Source organism: Heteronotia binoei, chromosome 20, assembly GCF_032191835.1.
Source record: "Heteronotia binoei isolate CCM8104 ecotype False Entrance Well chromosome 20, APGP_CSIRO_Hbin_v1, whole genome shotgun sequence".
Lineage (NCBI taxonomy): Eukaryota > Metazoa > Chordata > Lepidosauria > Squamata > Gekkonidae > Heteronotia > Heteronotia binoei.
The window spans coordinates 32,425,147-32,446,179 of NC_083242.1; the positions used below are offsets into that span (position 1 = coordinate 32,425,147).

Below are 21,033 nucleotides of genomic sequence, written 5' to 3' on the forward strand. Positions count from 1 at the left end.
TGGAGAAATGATTTAAAGAGAGAAATGCCTTCTCCAAGCCAGCTGAAGGGTGGGGAGGGGATTCTGAGAGCCACACAGTATGTGTGAAAGAGCCGCATTTTGGCCACCCCTGCTCCAGAGGAACAGATGCCTAATGTCTGAAGATCGGTTGTAATTCTGGGGAATTTCCAGGCTCCATCTGGGAACCTTCAAAGGGCTAGAAACATGTAAAGTTGGGGGTGGAGTATTGTGCAGTGGGGAGGGACCACCTCAGCAGGGTATAATGCCACAGAAGCCACCCTTCAGAGCAGTCCTTTTCTTCAGAGGAAGGGGTCTCTGTAGTGTGGAGATCCGCTGTAATTCTGGGAGAAGTCCAGGGCCAGGCCCCACCTGGAGATTGGCAACCCTAGGATCGACAGGCCTCTTCGTCCAGAGGAAGAAAAGCCAGCGTCACGTGAGCCCCACCCCCAACCCTGACTCAGCTCAGCACACTCGAGGCAGTCACATGACACTGATTCCACAAAACTGAAAGAGACGGCGACGAAGCGGATTGGTCGGAGGGGCGTGTGACGTCACCGTCGGCCCATTCAGACCAGAGAATCGGGAAAGGGGCGGTGGAAGATGATTCAGCAGCTGCGATCCGGGTTATTTAAACCTCCTGTCGCAGGCTGGTCAAAGCAAGAGAAGAACAGTTGGCGGATTAAAGTAAGTTTGGGGTTATTTTTTTTCTCTTGATTTTCTGGCTTCCCGGTTTTGTCCTAAGGCTATGCTATGCTTTTCTTAAGGGAGTTTTTTTCTGGCTATAAGGTTTTCAGTTGTATTCGCTTGAACGCTTCCACCCAGAAAAAAAACTTTGTTGGTCTTAAAGGTTCCACTTGTGATTTAACTAATACTTTGTTTCATTGCATCAAACCAACATGGCTACCCCACTTGAATTAATTTGGGGCATGTGTGTTAAAATTGGGTTTCCAGAGGACCCCTTTGTAGGAGACGTGGCCTCTTTTGTTGGTGTTTGTTCGCTGTTGGGCTCTTAAAAAAACAAAACTGATGAAAATGTCCTTTTTTTTTGGTTGGAAGGTTAGAAATGTTCCTAGTTAGTTGCAATTATCGCAACTTAAATCGTATGGGCGTTTAAAATGCTTGTTTGAAGTAGTCAAGTGGGAAATATGTCCTCTCTTTTGCTTTTCAAAAAACGGTAATCCTAAGTGAAAGCAATATTAATCTGTAATAATGGCACTTTTGTTTTTAAGGGAGTCTCCCCCCCCTCCAATGTTACTCAAGTATTAAATGGCATGCGTTTTCTTGTTCCTGAATGCTTTCTCCCCACCCTTCTCTCTCAAAGAAGGATACAGCAAAGGCTTATGCAAAGGATATAGCAAATACCTTCGTTTAGTCTCCTAGCACTCCCCCCTCACTGTGTTGCCTGGATATGCAAAATCCCTGTTGAAATAATCATTCCCATGAGCACCTTTGTTTTGGAAGATGTTACATTGTGGAGTTATTACAGAAGGTATATTGGGTGTTCCCTAGTGTAAAGGGCAGAAAGCATCTTCTCTTCTCTCCCCCTCCCCCTGTCGTGCTTGGGAGCTCTTTGTTGAGCTAGGGGACTCTGCTGGGCTGAATGGCACAGTTCATGTAGATATCTCCTGGAGGAGGCTCTGTAAATAACGCTTGTCATCTAGGGTGGCTTCTCTCCCTTCCCCCACCCCTGTTCTGTTGCATGTTACCTTTCTCTGCTCTCCCACCATCCTCCATGGTGAGTGGTTGACTGATACTCAAATAACTGGGGGCTCCAATCCTCCTGCTGCTGTGTCTCAAGCTATGCATGTTGATGTCCTGTGATGGGGGTTCTGGAAGTATACATCCTCCTCCCACCCCTACCGATTACTCAGTGCTGATTCTGTGAATTCAGACTGTGAGAGGGAGGGCAGAAAAGGATGGGAAAAAGAAGACTGTAGATTAAATCCCCCGCCCTTCTCTCGGAATCAGAGTTCCAGAGCGGCTTACAATCTTCTTTATCTTCTTTCCCCCCCCCCCAACAGATACCCTGTGAGGTGGGTGGGGCTGAGAGAGCTATCACAGCAGCTGCCCTTTCAAGAATAACTCCTATGAGAGCTCTGGCTGACCCAAGGCCATGCCAGCAGGTGCAAGTGGAGGAGTGGGGAATCCAACCCGGTTCTCCCAGATAAGAGAGCTCTGGCTGACCCAAGGCCATTCCAGCAGCTGCAAGGGGAGGAGTGGGGAATCCAACCCGGTTCTCCCAGATAAGAGAGCTCTGGCTGACCGAAGGCCATTCCAGCAGCTTCAAGTGGAGGAGGGGGGAATCAAACCCGGTTCTCCCAGATAAGAGAGCTCTGGCTGACTCAAGGCCATTCCAGCAGCTGCAAGTGGAGGAGTGGGGAATCAAACCCGGTTCTCCCAGATAAGTGAGGTCTGGCTGACCCAAGGCCATTCCAGCAGCTGCAAGCGGAGGAGTGGGGAATCAAACCCGGTTCTCCCAGATAAGAGAGCTCTGGCGGACCCAAGGCCATTCCAGCAACTGCAAGCGGAGGAGTGGGGAATCAAACCCGGTTCTCCCAGATAAGAGAGCTCTGGCGGACCCAAGGCCATTCCAGCAGCTGCAAGCGGAGGAGTGGGGAATCAAACCCGGTTCTCCCAGATAAGAGAGCTCTGGCGGACCCAAGGCCATTCCAGCAGCTGCAAGTGGAGGAGTGGGGAATCCAACCCGGTTCTCCCAGATAAGAGAGCTCTGGCGGACCCAAGGCCATTCCAGCAGCTGCAAGTGGAGGAGTGGGGAATCCAACCCGGTTCTCCCAGATAAGAGAGCTCTGGCTGACCCAAGGCCATTCCAGCAGCTGCAAGTGGAGGAGTGGGGAATCCAACCCGGTTCTCCCAGATAAGAGAGCTCTGGCTGACCCAAGGCCATTCCAGCAGGTGCAAGTGGAGGCGTGGGGAATCAAACCCGGTTCTCCCAGATAAGAGAGCTATGGCTGACCCAAGGCCATTCCAGCAGCTGCAAGTGGAGGAGTGGGGAATCGAACCCGGTTCTCCCAGATAAGAGAGCTATGGCTGACCCAAGGCCATTCCAGCAGCTGCAAGTGGAGGAGTGGGGAAACGAACCCGGTTCTCCCAGATAAGAGAGCTCTGGCTGACCCAAGGCCATTCCAGCAGCTGCAAGTGGAGGAGTGGGGAAACGAACCCGGTTCTCCCAGATAAGAGAGCTCTGGCTGACCCAAGGCCATTCCAGCAGGTGCAAGTGGAGGAGTGGGGAATCAAACCCGGTTCTCCCAGATAAGAGAGCTCTGGCTGACCCAAGGCCACTCCAGCAGCTGCAAGTGGAGGAGTGGGGAATCAAACCCGGTTCTCCCAGATAAGAGAGCTCTGGCTGATCCAAGGCCATCCCAGCAGCTGCAAGTGGAGGAGTGGGGAATCCAACCCGGTTCTCCCAGATAAGAGAGCTCTGGCTGACCCAAGGCCATTCCAGCAGCTGCAAGTGGAGGAGTGGGGAATCAAACACGGTTCTCCCACATAAGAGTCTGCTCACTTAACCACTACACCAAACTGCCTCTCTCACCAAATTGGACAGTGCTTGGCCCTGGTGGCTCTTTTTTACCTGCCCAGGGTGTCAAGCATCCGTATTTCGAATAACCAAGCAATTGTTTGATACAAAGACTCATTTTATTGATAATCCGGTACTTGCTCCAAGGTGTGATACCTTGGAAGTGATACAAAATTTCACACGGTATAGATTCTTAAAGACTACTTCAAAGGCATTGGAAAAGATAGCTTCAAAGCATAACACGCAGATGTAAATTGCCACAAAGGTTCAAAGGGTACTATCAACTACCATTATGTTACTACAACTTCTCCTGCTTCCCGGGGGAAGCGCTTCCGGCATCAAGGTTACTTGCATATTCTAACTCTTTTATCAAGAGGTGAGAAAGGAAGTCAGGGAAAAAAGTGGGCGGGGGGGGGGGAGAAGCAAGCTTTGAAATGCAGCTATGAGAGAGAGAAGAATTTAAAGGCAGCGATGAAATGGCTTCCAGCACATACAATGATTTAAAACCCAGAAATATCATGCTTGACGCAGGGTAATGCCACTTTGGGATCAGGAAGGACTTTTTCTCCAGGGCAGATTGGTCCAGGGATCCTGGAGGGTTTTTACCTTCCTTTAGGCACAGAGCAGGGCTCACTGGAAGAGTGGGGGCAAGGTAGATGGTTGTGAATTTCTTGTGTTGTCTGGGGGGCTGGACTGGATGACCTTTGGGGTTCCCTTCCAGTTCTATTTTAAATGTGTTTCCTCTTGTTCTCCCCCCCCCTCAGGTTCGTATGCCTGTTCTTCTGTATCCCCCTTAACCTTGAAGCACAAAAACTAAAAATAGTCTTGCGCTCTTCATGCTGATAGAAGTGTTCATGCGCATGAAAGCTTACACCTTGAATAAAACGCTGATGGTCTTAAAGGTGCTACTGAACTCAAAGTTTGTCCTGCTGCTTCAGAGCAGCACAACTACCTTTTTCAGTTGCGGTAGTCTTTTAGGCAACAGTGGCCTCCCCCCCTTTTTTCCCTAACTAAGACACTCGTTGGACTGGCAAGGACACCCAACTAAGTAGCCCGTTCCACCATATTTAATAATGGGTTAAACCAGGGCCTTTTTTTGTAGCAGGAACTCCTTTGCATATTAGGCCACACACCCCTGATGTAGCCACTCCTCCAAGAGCTTACAGTAGGCCCTGTACTAAGAGCCCTGTAAGCTCTTGGAGGATTGGCTACATCAGGGGGTGTGGCCTAATACGCAGAGGAGTTCCTGCTACCAAAAAAGCCCTGACTTAAATGAAAAGGGAGCCATATCCTTGGAAACCTTGTTCCCCTGGAGGCGATTCTCTCATCTGCACGTGGCAAGTGAGATTGGTGAGCTCCAAGCCTGACATCTTCCATCTGATTTCTAGAAGTGAAGCTACCAGCCCTGCACATCTGCTGGAAGCCAAGGAGATTCAGCCAGCGGAACTCGCTCTGGGTGCCAGAGAACGCTCGAGGAACTGACTGAGCTTTTTGTGAGATGGAATTTCCAGACTTGGGTGAACACTGCAGTGAGAGAACTTGCAAGCAACTGGGTAAGGACCCACAGAAACGTGGGTCGGGACGGTCGTGTTTAGATTTCTTTCCCCTCCCCTCGAGGTCTGCCTACTAAACGACATCCTGAACCTCTAGAAAAGAGCAGGAATTCTACTGTTCAGTAGCAGGGGTTCATGGTGTTGACAAGTCTTGAACAGTAAGAAGACCCTGCAATTTAGAACAAGCATGTATATATTATAATATAGATCAGTAAGAAAATATTAGTGTAGTATCAGTCCATGAATGGTGAAAAACCTTTTCTGTCCAAACAAGGTGTTCTACAGATGTAGTCCCAGGATCAAAGCAAGAATGAAATGGAGAGTTCTTTCCTCCTTTCTTCCACTAGCCAATGTCTCATTTGAATAGCAAGTCGGGCTCAGGAATCCTTTTCTCCTATTTAGAAGCTTGTCTCTTGTTCCAGAGAGCTCCGTCCTTTCTCAGTGTCTCAAACAAGTTTTCTTTTGATGGAACACGGTAGCCTCCAGCAGTAACACAGGGAGGAACAGTGGCTCATTGGTAGAGCATCTGCTTAGTAAGCAGAAGGTCCCAGGATCAATCCCTGGCATCTCCAACTAAAAAGGGTCCAGGCAAATAGGTGTGAAAAACCTCTGTTTGAGACCCTGGAGAGCCGCTGCTAATCTGAGTAGACAAGACTGACTTGGATGGACCATGAGGGTCTGATTCAGTAGAAGGCAGCTTCATACGTTCATATATATGAGAACTGAAACCCATTCTAAAGTGGGACAGTGGCTCAGTGGTAGAGCATCTGCTTGGGAAGCAGAAGGTCCCAGGTTCAATCCCTGGCATCTCCCACCAAAAAGGGTCCAGGCAAATAGGCGTGAAAAACCTCAGCTTGAGACCCTGGAGAGCCGCTGCCAGTCTGAGTAGACAAGACTGACTTCAATGGACCACAAGGGTCTGATTCAGTAGGAGACAGCTTCATTCGTGTGTGTGTGTGTGTGTGTATATATATATATATATATATGTTCTTCACACACACACATACACATATTCTTCACAGAGCATGAGCTTCACCAGTTTCCTTGGGCTTTTTGATCTTCACCATCCATTGACTGTAACTGCACTAATATTTTCTTTCTGTTCTACATTATAATATGTTTGTTGTAAATTGCATGGTCTTGCTTTTGTCCTGCTTGGAGATCGTGGTGCCTTGTGTTAAGTGTTGAACAGGGCCGGATCTACATATTTTTTGAGGGGGGGCAAAAGTAAAAAATGGCGCCCCTTATATTTTTTCTTCGTATATACATACATGATCAATTTTTTAAATATAGATATATAATAAACAACTCCAGAGGAAATGAAACAACAAGCTACAAGGCTGCTGTAATGAATTATTTGTTCTTTGGTTTTTTTCAGTGATGATGGAATAACTGTATCAATTCTAAACGTATATATTATCTATTGTTGTACATTACCCAGAGCCTGGCATTAGCTGGGATAGGGTGATTGATTAAGTTGAATCAATCAACCAATAAATTAATGTAGTGCTACTTATCCTTGTAAGTATACACCAGACTAAGTAATTACACCACTGTTGAAAAAGCTGTAGAAAAGCTCATGCTTTGCTTCAGTTATGTAATGTGTTCCCTCCAAGCTGAGTTAGCGTGAGCAGCTCACAGTTTTTTAGCCTCCAGCTCACACATTTTTGTCGTAGCTCAGGAAAAATGGCCCCAGAGCAAACTAATTTATGCACCACTTTATTGCTAATAGCTCACAAAGTAGAATTTTTGCTCACAAGACTCCACAGCTTAGAGGGAGTATTCTTCTGTTTGGGCAAGGCAGTTCCTTCAGTGGGACCTTTGCAAAGAAATTGCCTGTCAGATGAGGGACAGGATAAAAGCCGGAACAGCCCGGAACAATGTTGGCTGCCACAAAAACCACTGGGATGCATCACAGACACTCAAGAACAATATTCTAGAACAGAAAAAGTGGAACTCAGACGTCCTTATTACCCCGTTCTGGGCCAAAATGCTTCCGGAACACCCTGGAATTGGCTGGAACGGGCGTCAAACAACCTGGGTTGCCACAACACTGGGATGCATCACTGAACAAGATTCCAGAAAAGAAAAACTGGAACTCAAACATCTTTATCATTCCAGGCCGAAATACCTCCAGAACATCCCAGAACAGGCCTGAACAGGCATGAAACAAGCATGTCCCAGGATGTTCTAGAGGCATTTTGGCCCAGAATGAGATAATAAAGACAAGTGAGTTCTGCTTTTTCTTTTCTAGAATGTTGTTCTTGAGTGTCTGTGATGCATTCCAGTGGGGTTTTTTTTGCAACCCAGGTTGTTTGATGTCCGTTCGGGCCTGTTCCGAGTGTTCCAGAGGCATTTTGGCCCAAAACGGGGTAAAAAGGACGTGTGAGTTCCACTTTTTCTGTTCTAGAATATTGTTCTGGAGTGTCTGTGATGCATCCCAGTGTTTTTTTGTGGCAGCCCAGGTTGGTTGATGTCCGTTCCGGTCAGTTTCAGGGTGTTCAGAGGCATTTTGACCCAGAATTGGGTAATAAGGACGTATGAGTTCCGCTTTTTCTTTTCTAGAATATTGTTCTTGAGTGTCTGTGATCCATCCCAGTGTTTTTTTGTGACAGTCTACATTGTTTGTTGCCCGTTCCGGCTCTTACCCTGTCCTGTCAGAGGAAGCTTAAGACTAGCACGGCGCTGCCTTTGGATCTGATGTGATTCGGAAGGAAACGCAGCCAACCGTTTTCCATACAGGCAATAGAGTCGCACTGCACTAAAGGATTCACAAAGTGACTTAGAAGCAATTATCAGGGACTGCAGTCTACAAATGCAGAGCATTTTCCCTTGCTTAGTGGACTGGTCTTTCCTCCCTCCACTAGAAAACCCACATGCCAGACACGGACTCCCCCCTCCCCAAGAGGAAGTATTGGGAAAGACCTGCTGCTGCCAGAGGTGTTGGAGAGCTGCTGTTAGTCAAAGTAGACAATACTGACTTGGGTCCGCCTTGCGATGAGGCAGCTTTCTATTACAGCTCATATAGAGCAGCCCTAGCCATCTCTTCAATATCCCTTTAATTCAGTTTCCCATAGAAGCATGTTCTTGATTTTCCATTCCATGTTTTGAAGGTCGCAATCAACAGGAATGGTTTTGCTTTCTTTTGATCCTGGTGACCAATGGGTTTAGAGGGTTTTGTTTTGCAGTTGTCTCGTGAAGGAGACAAAAGGAGAACCGTAGTGGTTAGAGTGCCACACGACGATCGGGGACATCCAAGTTCAAATCCCCTCTTCTGCCATGGAAGCATTTGCATTCAGAACAGGAAGTGTGACTTCCTGTAGGATGTTTGTTACAGAGGAAAACAACTGGACTTCTTTTCAGTTAAGCTCTTACAATGTGTTCTCTTCCCGGCAGATTTCTTACCCCTGAAATGCGATGCATGCGGAGAGGTCTTCTGCAAGGACCACATTGATATAAACCGGCACAGATGGTCTTCTGCATACAAAAAGGTAGTTAGGCCCCCCAAAAAAGGGCTCAATCCTCCTTAGGATAAGAGAAGTTGTTGCATAACTGGATAACAGTCCATGCTGGCATCTGACTCATGGACTCAAGAATCAGGGCTTTTTTGGAGCAGGAACGCACAGGAACACAGTTCCGGCTAGCTTGGTATCAGGGGCTGTGGCTAATAGGCAAATGAGTTCCTGCTGGGCTTTTTCTACAAAACCTTGTGTGAAACAATGGCGGTGTCAGGGGGTGTGGTCAGATATGCAAATTGAGTTCCCGACGGGCTTTTTCTACAGAAAAGCCATGCACGAAACAATGGTGGTGTCAGGGGGTGTGGCCTAATATGTAAATGAATTCCTGCTGGGATTTTTTCCCCCCTATTAAAAAAGCCCTGTGAAGAATGGAAAGGCAAGCAGCTCAAAATTATGAGCAACATCTGTATATGCCAGAGGTTTCCTTCAAACATCTTCAATATCCAGTTCCTTTGGTCATCAGGAACAATTAATAATTATTCTCTCTCCCGACTTCAACCTGACTCTAAAACATGATGTTGCCAGGTAATGAGAGACCTCCCCAGGGACCAAGTCGGGTTTGAACCGTTCCACTGCCTTGGCCAGGCAACTAAATGGGCTTGTGCACTGGAGAGTTAGCAGGTGAGGGCTCCTTTGCCCAGGTAATAGACCAGGTTAAACGAGTCCATGCAAAATTCCATTGTAAAACTGATTTTAGAGTGTGTGGCTTTTTGGTAGAGATGCAGATGCAGCAGGGGTGGAGTTTACAGGGCTTTTTTGGTAGGAAAAGCCCAGCAGGGGCTCATTTGCATATTAGGCCACACACCCCAACACCACCAGTTTCCTCACAGGGCTTTTAAAGCCCAGCAGGGGCTCATTTGCATATTAGGCCGCACCCCTGATGCCAAAACAGCTGGAACTGCGTTCCTTGTGTTTCTGTTAAAAAGGCCCTGGGACTTGGAAGTAAAGACTTCTGGTGATGTAGGAATTGGTCTGATTTCTCTACCCCCTTTATTGCCGCGGTTGATTTTATTGACTACTTAAATCAGTAATTACATTTTTAAAAAAATAATTCCTTCCTTTTTCAAACAGCGGCTTCCAGAATGGAACTGTTTTGTGTTTTAATATATTTTTTGTTGGCTGGAAAACATTAAAATTTATTCTAAAGTCCACCTTTCTCAGATGGACTCCAGGAAGATTATGCAGAGTGAGTCAGTTGACAAAATGGGACATCCAGTAGCTAGTGCGTATTGCCGTGTCTGTTATTTTTAATCAAATGACTGCATTTATGAACACATGAAGCTGCCTTCTACTGAATCAGACCCTCTGTCCAATAAAGTCAGTGTTTCCTACTGAAAATGGCAGCAGCTCTCTCCAGGGTCTCAGCCAGAGGTCTTTCCCATCACCTCCTGCTAGATCTTTTAACTGGAAATACCGGGGATTGAACCTGGGACCTTCTACATGCCAACCAGATGCTCTACCACTGAGCCAGTTCCCCCCACTTCCTTTGCATACGTCGTACTGTGCAATGCACTTTGATCAGGGCTCTTTTTTTGAGCAGGACCGCCCAGGAACGCAGTTCTGGCTGGCTTGGCATCGGGGTGTGTGGCCTAATATGCAAATGAGTTCCTGCTGGGCTCTTTCTACAAAAAAATCCCTGACTTCAATTAATGTTTTTCATCTTTGCTGCGTCGGGGGGAAGGGGACCCTGTTTAGATGGAAAGGTGGCATAGAAATGTTTAAACAAAAAAATAGAAAAGGTTTCAACGTGGGCTTCCGATGCTGGCATTTCCCTAGGATGTCCAGGTTCCGGTCTGTCCTCTCTGCAATGCTCCCATCCCTGTAAGAAGGGGAGAAAGGGCTGATGTCATCGTCGGAGCCCACATGGACAAAGGCTGTCGACCAGATTCTGCCCGGCAGAAGGAGAAGGTAAAAGAGACATCTCTTTGTTAATTGATATTCCGCCCTTTCCCATGAGTGGGCTCAGGGCGGATAACAACAAAAGTTAAAACAAATTCGGAACGATAAGCTAAAACCATGAAATGCAATAAAACAGAAAGCATATTTATTTTCAGGCATGCCTGTATCAGATATAAGTTAGCAGCCAGAGCACATCTATGTGGGCTCTTCTGTAGGCAGGGCTGCCAACTAAGGGTTGGGAAATTTCTGGAGATTGAGGGGTGGAGCCTTGGAAGAGTTGTCAGCTGATCCCAGGATTCCAGCTGAGCTCCAGGTGATAGAAAACAGTTCCCCTGGAAGAAAAAGAGGAGATTGGATTTATACCCCACCCTTCGCTAACCAAAGGAGTCTCAGAGTGGCTTAAATCTCCTTTCCCTTCCCCTCCCCACAACAGGTAGGTGAGGCTGAGAGAGCTCTGACAGAAACTGCTCTTGAGCAGAACAGCCTTGAGAGAATTTGTGGCTGACCCCAAGGCCATTCCAGCAGCTGCAAGTGAAGGAGTGGTGAATCAGATAAGAGGCTGCTCACTTAACCACTACACCAAACTGGCTCTGGAAGAAATGGCTGCTTCTGGAAGTTGGACTCTATGACCGAGTTCTCTCCCCCCCACCACTAAACCCTGCCCTTACTAGCCTGCACCCCCAAAATCTCCAGGAATTTCCCAACCCAGAGCTGGCAACCTTACTGGGATGGTTGTAATTTGGGAGGGGGGGACCTCAGTGGGGTGTAATGCCATAGAATCCACCTTCCAAATCCAGGGGAACTAGGTTTCTGTTGTCTGGAGATCAGTTATAATTCCGGTTGATCTCCAGGCCCTACCTGGCAGTTAGTAACCCTACTTTTGAGATCTTGCTTGGTATCCCGGTACGCTTTGACATGCCCGTTTAGGAGCTCTCTTGGCTGGACTCTGTGCCTCAGAAGACAATGGCAGCATTCTCATTTGAACATAAGAACATAAGAGAAGCCATGTTAGATCAGGCCAATGGCCCATCCAGTCCAACATTCTGTGTCACACAGCGGCCAAATATATAAATATATACACACACACACACACACACACACACACACTGTGGCTAATAGCCACTGATGGACCTCTGCTCCATATTTTTATCTAACCCCTTCTTGAAGGTGGCTATGCTTGTGGACGCCACCACCTCCTGTGGCAGTGAATTCCACATGTTAATCACCCTTTGGGTGAAGAAGTACTTCCTTTTATCCGTTTTAACCTGTCTGCTCAGCAATTTCATCAAATGCCCACGAGTTCTTGTATTGTGAGAAAGGGAGAAAAGTACTTCTTTCTCTTGTGTTGAGGCACACCTCGAGATTGATGTTGGCAGGGCTTTTTTTGTAGCAGGAACTCATTTGCATCTTAGGCCACACACCCCTGATATAGCCAATCATCCAAGAGCTTACAGGGCTCTTTGTACAGGGCCTCCTGTAAGCTCCAGGAGGATTGGCTACATCAGGGGTGTGGCCTAATATGCAAAGGAGCTCCTGCTACAAAAAAAGCCGTGGCTGATCCTAACTACAAACCAGGTCATGTTTCATTGACTGACTCACTGTGTAAACCATCTGCATAAGAACATAAGAGAAGCCATGTTGGATCAGGCCAATGGCCCCTCCAGTCCAACACTCTGTGTCACATAATAACATAAGAGAAGCCATGTTGGATCAGGGCAGTGGCCCCTCCAGTCCAACACTCTGTGTCACAGAAGAGCATAAGAGAAGCCATGTTGGATCAGGGCAGTGGCCCCTCCAGTCGAACACTCTGTGTCACATAAGAACATAAGAGAAGCCATGTTGGATCAGGGCAGTGGCCCATCCATTCGAACACTCTGTGTCACATAAGAACATAAGAGAAGCCCTGTTGGATCAGGCCAGTGGCCCTTCCAGTCCAACACTCTGTGTCACAGAAGAGCATAAGAGAAGCCATGTTGGATCAGGGCAATGGCCCATCCAGTCCAACATACTGTGTCACGCAGCGGCCAATAAAACCAGGTGCCATCAGTGGGGCCAGGAAACTAGAAGCCCTCACCCTGTTGCCGCCCCGCCCCCCAAGCACCAAGAATACAGAGCATCACTGCTCCAGACAGAGTCCCAATGATAATCTGTGACTAATAGCCACTGATGGACCTCTGCTCCAGATGTTTATCCAGTCCCCTCTTGCAGCTGTCTATGCTTGCAGCCGCCACCACCTTCTGTGGCAGTGAATTCCACGTGTTAATCCCCCTTTGGGTGAAGTACTTCTGTTTATCCGTTGTAACCCGACTGCTCAGCAATTTCATTGAGTTCCGCTGAGAATTTCATTGCAGTTCCACTGAGAAAGGTGGACGTTAAATAACATAACTGATATAAGAAGAATAAAAATGCTTCCACTTATGAAACAGGTCTTTCTCTCGGCATCCCAGCCGTGCCAAATACTACACCTGTCCCCACCAGCTCTGCTAAGCTGATGCACGGTGCTCTCTCTCTGCTCTTTTGGCGTCTAGGTTTTCACCAACAAATGCTTCAGGCCCGGCTGCAAAAAGAAAGAGATGATGAAGCTGGTCTGCGATCAGTGTCAGCAGAACTTCTGTCTCCAGCATCGTCACCCGCTAGACCACGAATGCCAAGGGCCGAGCCGGAGAGTCTCAAAAGCAGGGTAAGGAGGCTTGCCAGTCCCCAGGTGGGTAAGAAGATAAAGAGAAAATGCTGTGTAATTAACAAGCTTTGAATAAAGGCTACACACTCTTTTGAAATGGTCGATTCATTGGAACTCTCTAAAATACTTTTTAAAAGGAATTCATGACTCTAACCAAGCTCAATATCCACAAATTATATTAATAGTTCCAATGAAATCCATATTGAATGCTGTAGTAAATCGGTGATGTATCCTGCCTGCACGTCCCTGATTGTTCAAGCGCTATGGTACACCTGCGTCTATCAGGAAATGGGATGTACAGGCAGCAGAATACTACAGCATTCAATATGCGTTTCTTTGGAATTATCAATATAATTTGTGGACATTGAGCTTGGTTAGTCATATGACTTCTGTTCAAAATGTATTTTTGAGAGTTCCAATGAATTGGCTATTTCAAAAGAGTGTGTAGCATTTATTTAAAGCTTGTTAATTACAGCGTTTTCTCTTTGTCTTATCCATCTCTACACTGTGGTTTTCCGGTTTGGTCTAATCCCCAGGTGGAGGCAGGGGATCCCCCAATTTGGAGGCCCTCCCCCCACTTCAGGGTCATCAGAAAGCAGGGGGGAGGGAAATGTCTGTTGGGCACTTCGTTATTCCCTATGGAGAACGATTCCCATAGGGTTTATTGGAGAATTGATCCACGGGTATCTGGGGCACTGGGGGGGGGGCTGTTTTTTTGAGGTAGAGGCACCAAATTTTCAGCATAGCATCTAGTGCCTCTCCTCAAAACACCCTCCTAGTTTCAAAAGGATTGGCCCAGGGGGTCCAATTCTATGAGCTCCCAAAGAAGGTGCCCCTATCCTTCATTGTTCCAAATGGAGAGAAGGTATTTAAAAGGTGTGTGGTCCCTTTAAATATGATGGCCAAAACTCCCTTTGGAGTTAAGTCGTGCTTGTCACACCCTTGCTCCTGGCTCCACCCCCAATGTCTTCTGGCTCCACCCCCAGATTCCCCAGGTATTTCTTGAATTGGACTTGGCAACTGTAAGAGTAAGGCTGGCAGGCTAGCTGCCTTGGGCAACTGAGAAGGGATCTTGAGTTGCTTGGGGGTGGGCTAGAGCAGCCCAATCCCAGAATATCACAGCCAACGGGCAACGTGTCTGCCCATCGTGGATGTGATCCGACTTCTACGTTTCCACTGTACTGTTTCGCTCTTGTTCAGTTCACTCAATGAAAGATGAGTTTGGTGTTCTCTGGCCTGGTGACACAACAGGGTTGCCAACTCCAGACTGGGAAACTTGTGGGAAGGACGGATGGAAGGCAGAGTTTGGCGAGGAACCTCGGCAGGGATGGGATGCCGTGGCAGCAACGCACTGGAGTGGCCATTTTCCTCCAAGAAAAACAGCCTGGAGATCGGTTGTAATTTTGCGAGAACTCCAGCCCATGCCTGGGAGTTAGCATTGTGAAATATAGAATCCTCCATTGCTGGGATATGGGTTAAATCCTTTACCCAGCCCCATGGGCTTGATACTGTCATTGAGAAATTGGTCTTTCCACGGTAAAGGGAAATCTGACTGCAAGCGTGATGCTAGAAAGAGAACTAAATAGAGAAGCTGCCAGACAGACTTGCTGAAGAGCAATCATGCAAACAACTCCCATGGGAAAGCAGCAGAATTTAAGGGGAGGGGGGAGAGAACCAGGGCAGGGGTCTCCTCGGTGTCCACAAAATGTTTTTAGAAAGTGGGTGTGGCCAAGTAGGGATTTTACCCAGCAAGGCTTCTGATTGGCTTTGCAGATTTCAAAAAATGCTTTGGCAGCAGCTGCCCCCACAGCATGAGGGTCTTCGCTGTGTGGCTGAAGGCAAGCTGCGGCAGCCATTTTGTGGCTGGCTCCGCCTCCTGGGGCAGCCATTTTGGGGCAGCACCCACCATACCATGTCAGAATTCAAAAGGTGCCCGCGGACTCTAAAAAGCTGGGGACATCATGAATGACAGATTGTGTAAGCTAAGCAGCTGGGACCAATAATATGGAGCCATTCCAACTTGAATTGGTTATGTGCACGGACTCTTATCTGGGAGAAGCGGGTTGGATTCCCCACTCCTCCACTTGCAGCGGCTGGAATGGCCTTGGGTCAGCCAGAGCTCTCTTATCTGGGAGAACCGGGTTTGATTCCCCACTCCTCCCCTTGCAGCTGCTGGAATGGCCTTGGGTCAGCCATAGCTCTCGGAGAGCAGTCTTTGAAAGGACAGCTTCTGTGGGAGCTCTCTCAGCCCCACCCACCTCACAGGGTGTCTGTTGTGAGGGAGAAAAGTAAAGGAGATTGTGAGCTGCTCTGAGATTCAGAGTATAGGGTGGGATATAAATCCAGTATCATCTTCTTCTAATTGAGCTTCCAGTGATCACAAATTTCAGGTAACTTTGGGGCACATAAACAGTCTTGTGAACAGAAGTAGCTGATTTGTCTTACACGGTGAAACTTTCCCTTCAGGCGAAGTCCCTTCAGGCGAAGTCCCATTTGTGCAGTGCAGTGAGACTCTGCAGTTGCTGGGAACTGGAACCGTTTACACAAACCTAGAAGCTCTGCTGGTGCTCTTAGGGAGCTAAGTTTGGCTGTTCTCCTTGCAGATGCGCTGCTCAAATGAGGTTGCTGGAATCCAGGCAGAAGACCTCGAACGGTCAACTTCCGCCCAACAGGTAAAACGGAGCGTCTGGGTCTTCCACAGTTTCCTCCTGAGTGCATGTATCTCCTCGGGAGCTGGTGTACCACTTAAATATCTCCTAACTCTACAACTACAACACATTTTATTTATATCCCGCCCTCCCCGCCGGAGCAGGCTCAGGGCGGCTTACAACAAAATTCATTGAATTATACATTGAGTTAAAATACATTAGGTTATAATTAACAATATAAACCAACAGGTAATTAAAACTATTAAAATTCTAAAAAGAGTAAGTTAGTGTTAGTATGTTGATATGTTGGCGCTATTCAGGTGACGAATTTACTTAGCAATTTACTCAGTAAAAGCCGTTAGAAAAAGAACGGTCTTGCAGGCCCTGCGGAACTGTTCTTCTGGAAGCTGATTCCGCAGCTGTGGAGCCATAACGGAGAAAGCCCGGGTGCGGGTACTCTGGAGTTTTGCGTCTTTTGGCCCGGGAATAGTCAGCAGGTTCTTCCCTGCTGACCTCAGTGCTCTCTGGGGTTCACACGGGGAGAGACAGTCCCTAAGGTAGGCAGGTCCTCGGCCATATAGGGCTTTAAAGGTAATGACCAGCACTTTGTAACAAATCCGGTATATAGGAAGCAAAGCTATCACAAAACTCTGTTTAAAAGTGCAAAGAATTTTAGAAAGTGAGTCTGATTGCATGTGTGTTCCTTAAGGAGCTAAAGCCCTGGATCCAAGTAATCTCGTGGAGGCGGCTTGTCCTTTTTGAACTAACCTAACATCTCTGTGGAGTTGGGGATGGTGGAAGGTGCTGTGAAGTCACAGCTGACTTACGGAGACTCCATAGGATTTTCAAGGCAAGAGACCCTCAGAAGAGTTTGCCGTCGCCTGGCTGACTTCGTTGGTGGTCTTACATTAAAGTCCTGTAATCAGGACTGACCATGCTTAGCTTTACAAGATCTGCTGCTAGATCAAGACAGGTGGCTGTTAGCCAGTCTGTAGCCGGAGGAAGAGGCCAAGAGTCTTGTAGTACCTTAAAGACCTAACAGAATTTGTGGCAGGGAGTGAACGTTCATGAGTCCCTGCTCACTTCTTCAGATATGCTTATTTGAAGAGGCGAGCAGCGACTCATGAAAGCTCAACCCCTGCCACGAATTTTGTTAAGTCTTTAAGGCGCTGAGATCTGACAGGATCAGGCTAGCCTGGGCCATATCCAGTTGAGGGCAGAGACGAACAGAGGTGGTTGGCCATTGCCTGCCTCTGCGTAGCAACCGACTAACCAGGGCTGACCCTGCTTGCTTCGAAGACCTGACGAATTCAGGCTAGCCTGGGCTGTCTAAAGTTGAACTACTTATTTGCATTATGATCCATCTTGCCGAGGCTCAAGGCAGTTTACACCATGTAAGTAAAATACGAAGAAAGATTGAAACGCTTGGGACTCTTTAGCTTGGAGAAACGTCGACTGCGGGGTGGCATGATAGAGGTTTACAAGATAATGCATGGGATGGAGAAAGTAGAGAAAGAAGTACTTTTCTCCCTTTCGCACAATACAAGAACTCGTGGGCATTCGATGAAATTCCTGAGCAGACAGGTTAAAACGGATAAAAGGAAGTCCTTCACCCAAAGGGTGATTAACATGTGGAATTCACTGCCACAGGAGGTGGTGGCGGCCACAAGCCTAGCCACCTTCAAGAGGGGTTTAGACAAAAATATGGAGCAGAGGTCCATCAGTGGCTATTAGCCACAGTGTGTGTGTGTGTGTGTGTGTAATTTGTTTTGGCCACTGTGTGACACAGAGTGTTGGACTGGATGGGCCATTGGCCTGATCCAACATGGCTTCCCTTATGTTCTTATGTTACGAACAACAGAACGGGTCATCTAACGAACAATGCTGGGGCAGCCAAACTTGCTTAACGTAAGAGCCACATGGAATAAACATCAGATGTTTGAGACCTGCGAGACGTGAATGTCAGATATAGGAAAGAAGGAAAATAAATGGGGAGGGAATGGTGGAAAGAAAGCAACTTGAACTTTCAATGTCTTCTCTAAGCCGCTGGCTGGCTTGGCGAAGTGATTAAAGAGACACATGCTTTCTCCAACAGGACAGTGGAGGCTTCAAGAGCCACACAATAGGTGTGATAGAGCCACATGTGGCTCCCGAGCCTGTTTGGCCACCCCTGCTATAGAGTTTGGACTGCAGGAATCTAAAATGGCTGAAACAAAGCATAAGCATTTAAATATGAAATGGTAAATTATGCCTCTGAAAATATATCCTTACAGTTTTACATGTAATTCCTTTTTAATCCCCTTTTGATTGCCTTTTATTAACTAATTGTACTTAATTTTCCACAATCAGATTTTCCCCTCACAGCTAACTACTCGGAACTCTTTTCTTACAGGTGTAGAACGAAGAGCTGATGTCGTTCACATTGAAGCCAGAACTACCTCAACCAGAATTACCTCAGTCGTAGGACTTGTGATCTCTTCTCTTCTTTTCCTGTATTAAAATCATTTGCTTCTTAACCTTTCTAATAAAATCAACCTTTCTATGTGTCATGTGGAATTCTCTGCTGGAAAAAAAACAAACCATCGGGTGATCCATACTAGCTTGCAGAAAGCAGTTGTGTGTGACACTGCAATGGGTGATGGGGGGGAGCACTAAAGAAAATAAAAACAGGGGGCTCAAGCAAGGAAGCCAAGTATTATTGTGTCTTCCGTCTGTCTTCAATTCTCTGCCCCCGCCCCCCACCGGCCAAAGTAAGACCTAACCTTAAATGCTGGTTGTGAGCTCTTCTAGATACACCTTAACGATATTGTAGGAAAACTCTAATGTTTAGAGGGAGTAGATATTGTATTCACTAGTCGGGGGAAGTGACGGTCAAGAGAATTTCCCGTCAGCTGACGATATTGTGAGTTGCAGTTCTGAAAATGCCCACATGATGGTGCATGCCGACTTCCAACTTGGTAGAAAGTGCTGTCAAAAGTCACAGCCTACTTATGGTCCTCCGTGTCAGTGGTCCCCAACCTTTTTGGCACCAAGGACCGGTTTTGCAAAAGACAATTTTTCCACAGACTGGGGTGTGTGTGTGATGATTCGGGATGATACAGTTGTGCACTTTATTAAGTCTGGTGTGGTTAAGCGTGCGGACTCTTATCTGGGAGAACCAGGTTCGATTCCCCACGCCTCCACTTGCACCTGCTGGAATGGCCTTGGGTCAGCCAGAGCTCTCTTATCTGGGAGAACCGGGTTTCATTCCCCACTCCTCCACTTGCAGCTGCTGGAATGGCCTTGGGTCAGCCATAGCTCTTGCGGAGTTGTCTTTGAAAGGGCATCTTCTGGGGGAGCTCTCTCAGCCCCACCTACTTCACAGGGTGTTTGTTGGGGGAGGAAGCTAAAGGGCTCTGAGATTCTGAAATTTGAAGTGGAGGGCAGGATATGAATCCAATGTCGTCTTATTATTACTACATTGTAATATATAATAAAAAAAATTATACAGCTCATGGCCCAATTGCTAACAGGCCGCGGACCGGTACTGGTCCACGACGTGGGTTTGGGACCCCTGCTCCCTGTCAAGTCCCTGGTATTCCTCAGAGGTCTACCGTCCAAATACTGCCCTGCTTACCTTCCCAGATCAGGCTAGTCTGGGCTGTCCATCTTGAGTTGATGGAATGTGCTGAACGGTATTTTTTTAAAAGGCATGTTAGGTACCAAACAGGAAGACTATTGAAAAACACTGCAATAGTTATAGCGGCTAATTAAGAACCAGAAGTTGAAACCTGTTGTAGCGTGGTGGTGGAGTGTCCTGCTGCTGGTACTCTAACACCCAAACTTTGAGAGGGTGGGGTGAAATAACACCAAGTACAGTTACTTGGACTGAGAATGCATCTGTACAGTAGCTCTTTAATGCCGCTGTTGGTACTGATGATAGGGCTTCCGGCTCTAGCTTGGGGAATTCCCAGGGCTTTGGAGGTGGAAAGGTGCTGTGGAAAGGTGCCATGGCAGCCAAGGGCCTCAAGTTGGGGACCCCTGAATCTAGACCCTACTGGACCCATTAAAGGAATTCTAACTACATAGAAAGGACCACATAGCAGTCAAATACTTGATACGAACAGTTTCTACAGAATTACTTTGGGTTATATCGTGAATAAATGCATACATACGTAGACACTGCAGTAGATGAACACATCTACTGCAGTGTCTACATGTACGTGTTTCAGAGGGATTAGTGAGGTTTAGAATGTTCCAGAAGCAAGGCCTAATTTTCTGAACAAAATAAAATATGCTGTCTTGCTGGCGGAGTCCCTAAATATTATATAGACATTTTACACACTTTTAAATCTAGAACACATAGTAACTATTTATTTGACCAATATTCACTTCCATGCAATAACAGCACAGGCTCACGAAAAATCCTCACTTCCTCTTGGATAGAGTCCCTTCTCTCTTATTCCCTGTGGTGGAGCTTTTAGCACCCACTCTTTCTTGCTCCTGTGGTGAATTTTTTAAAACAATCCCAACGGTCCCCAAGGAACTGATAATATTCGTTCAACAGGCAAGTCACTTCCACAGGTACAGATGAAGACTGAAATCTACAGCAAACAAATGGACACACCTAGTAACAGGTGGTTTTAATACAACTTTCTCAGCGTTTTACAATTTCTTGAATCCTTATTTGGAGCCACAGGAATAATTTTACACGGCTCTACGCTTTGTCTTGCTCTCTGTTTCTTCTTTCCAGTCCTAAAAACATGGAAGGGAATAATGGTCAAATATTGTTACTATATGTTGCTGAAAAGTGTAAGATGTCTATATAATATTTGGGAACTCGTTGCGTTCCCATAATCTTGGCAGTTGTATTTAGCGGTCTTATTCGATGCTGAAACCCTAGTTTGCAAGGTATACCTGTAAAAAGCTGGCAGGCTGTACATTCTGGAGAATTTTTACTACTCTTCAATACAACCACATAAAGAAAAAACAGCCATGTTGATGCAGTAGAGCAAGAGGATAAACAAACCAAAAAGACTGCTCTCACAACTGCTGAGTTTCTTAAAGAAATCTAGCGGGCACCAAGAGAACATAAACCTTACTGAAAGAAGTCGGAATCCAGTGGCACTTTTAAGACCAATGAAGTTTTATTCAAGGTATAAGCTTTTGTGTGCAAGCACACTTCTTGCATTTGAAGAAGTGTGCATGCACACAAAAA

The 21,033-nt window shown here is 46.8% G+C and overlaps 1 protein-coding gene across 2 annotated transcripts; it reads left to right on the forward strand.

Annotated features, from left to right (window-relative positions):
• Nucleotides 1-482: 482 nt before the first annotated feature.
• ZFAND2A (zinc finger AN1-type containing 2A) lies at nucleotides 483-18,382 on the forward strand. 2 transcript variants are annotated; one of them, XM_060260810.1, is made up of 7 exons: nucleotides 483-684; nucleotides 4,927-5,091; nucleotides 8,488-8,582; nucleotides 10,386-10,517; nucleotides 13,037-13,188; nucleotides 15,792-15,860; nucleotides 18,229-18,382. In XM_060260810.1, the coding sequence occupies exons 2-7, from the start codon at nucleotides 5,037-5,039 to the stop codon at nucleotides 18,245-18,247; spliced, it is 522 nt and encodes a 173-aa protein (XP_060116793.1). In that variant the 5' UTR covers nucleotides 483-684; nucleotides 4,927-5,036; the 3' UTR covers nucleotides 18,248-18,382. The 2 variants fall into 2 exon arrangements, with proteins under 2 accessions (XP_060116793.1, XP_060116794.1); XM_060260811.1 differs by lacking the exons at nucleotides 15,792-15,860; nucleotides 18,229-18,382 and having other exon boundaries at nucleotides 536-684; nucleotides 13,037-13,192.
• The last annotated feature ends 2,651 nt before the right edge of the window (nucleotides 18,383-21,033 follow it).

What these genes read in the sequence shown, in the direction of transcription:
- ZFAND2A (XM_060260810.1), top strand. Translation starts at nt 5,037, where the DNA reads ATGGAATTTCCAGACTTGGGTGAACACTGCAGTGAGAGAACTTGCAAG. An exon ending in GAGAACTTGCAAGCAACTGG is followed by an intron (nt 5,092 to 8,487) that starts GTAAGGACCCAC and finishes TCTTCCCGGCAG; the next exon opens with ATTTCTTACCCCTGAAATGC. An exon ending in CGGAGAGTCTCAAAAGCAGG is followed by an intron (nt 13,189 to 15,791) that starts GTAAGGAGGCTT and finishes TTCTCCTTGCAG; the next exon opens with ATGCGCTGCTCAAATGAGGT.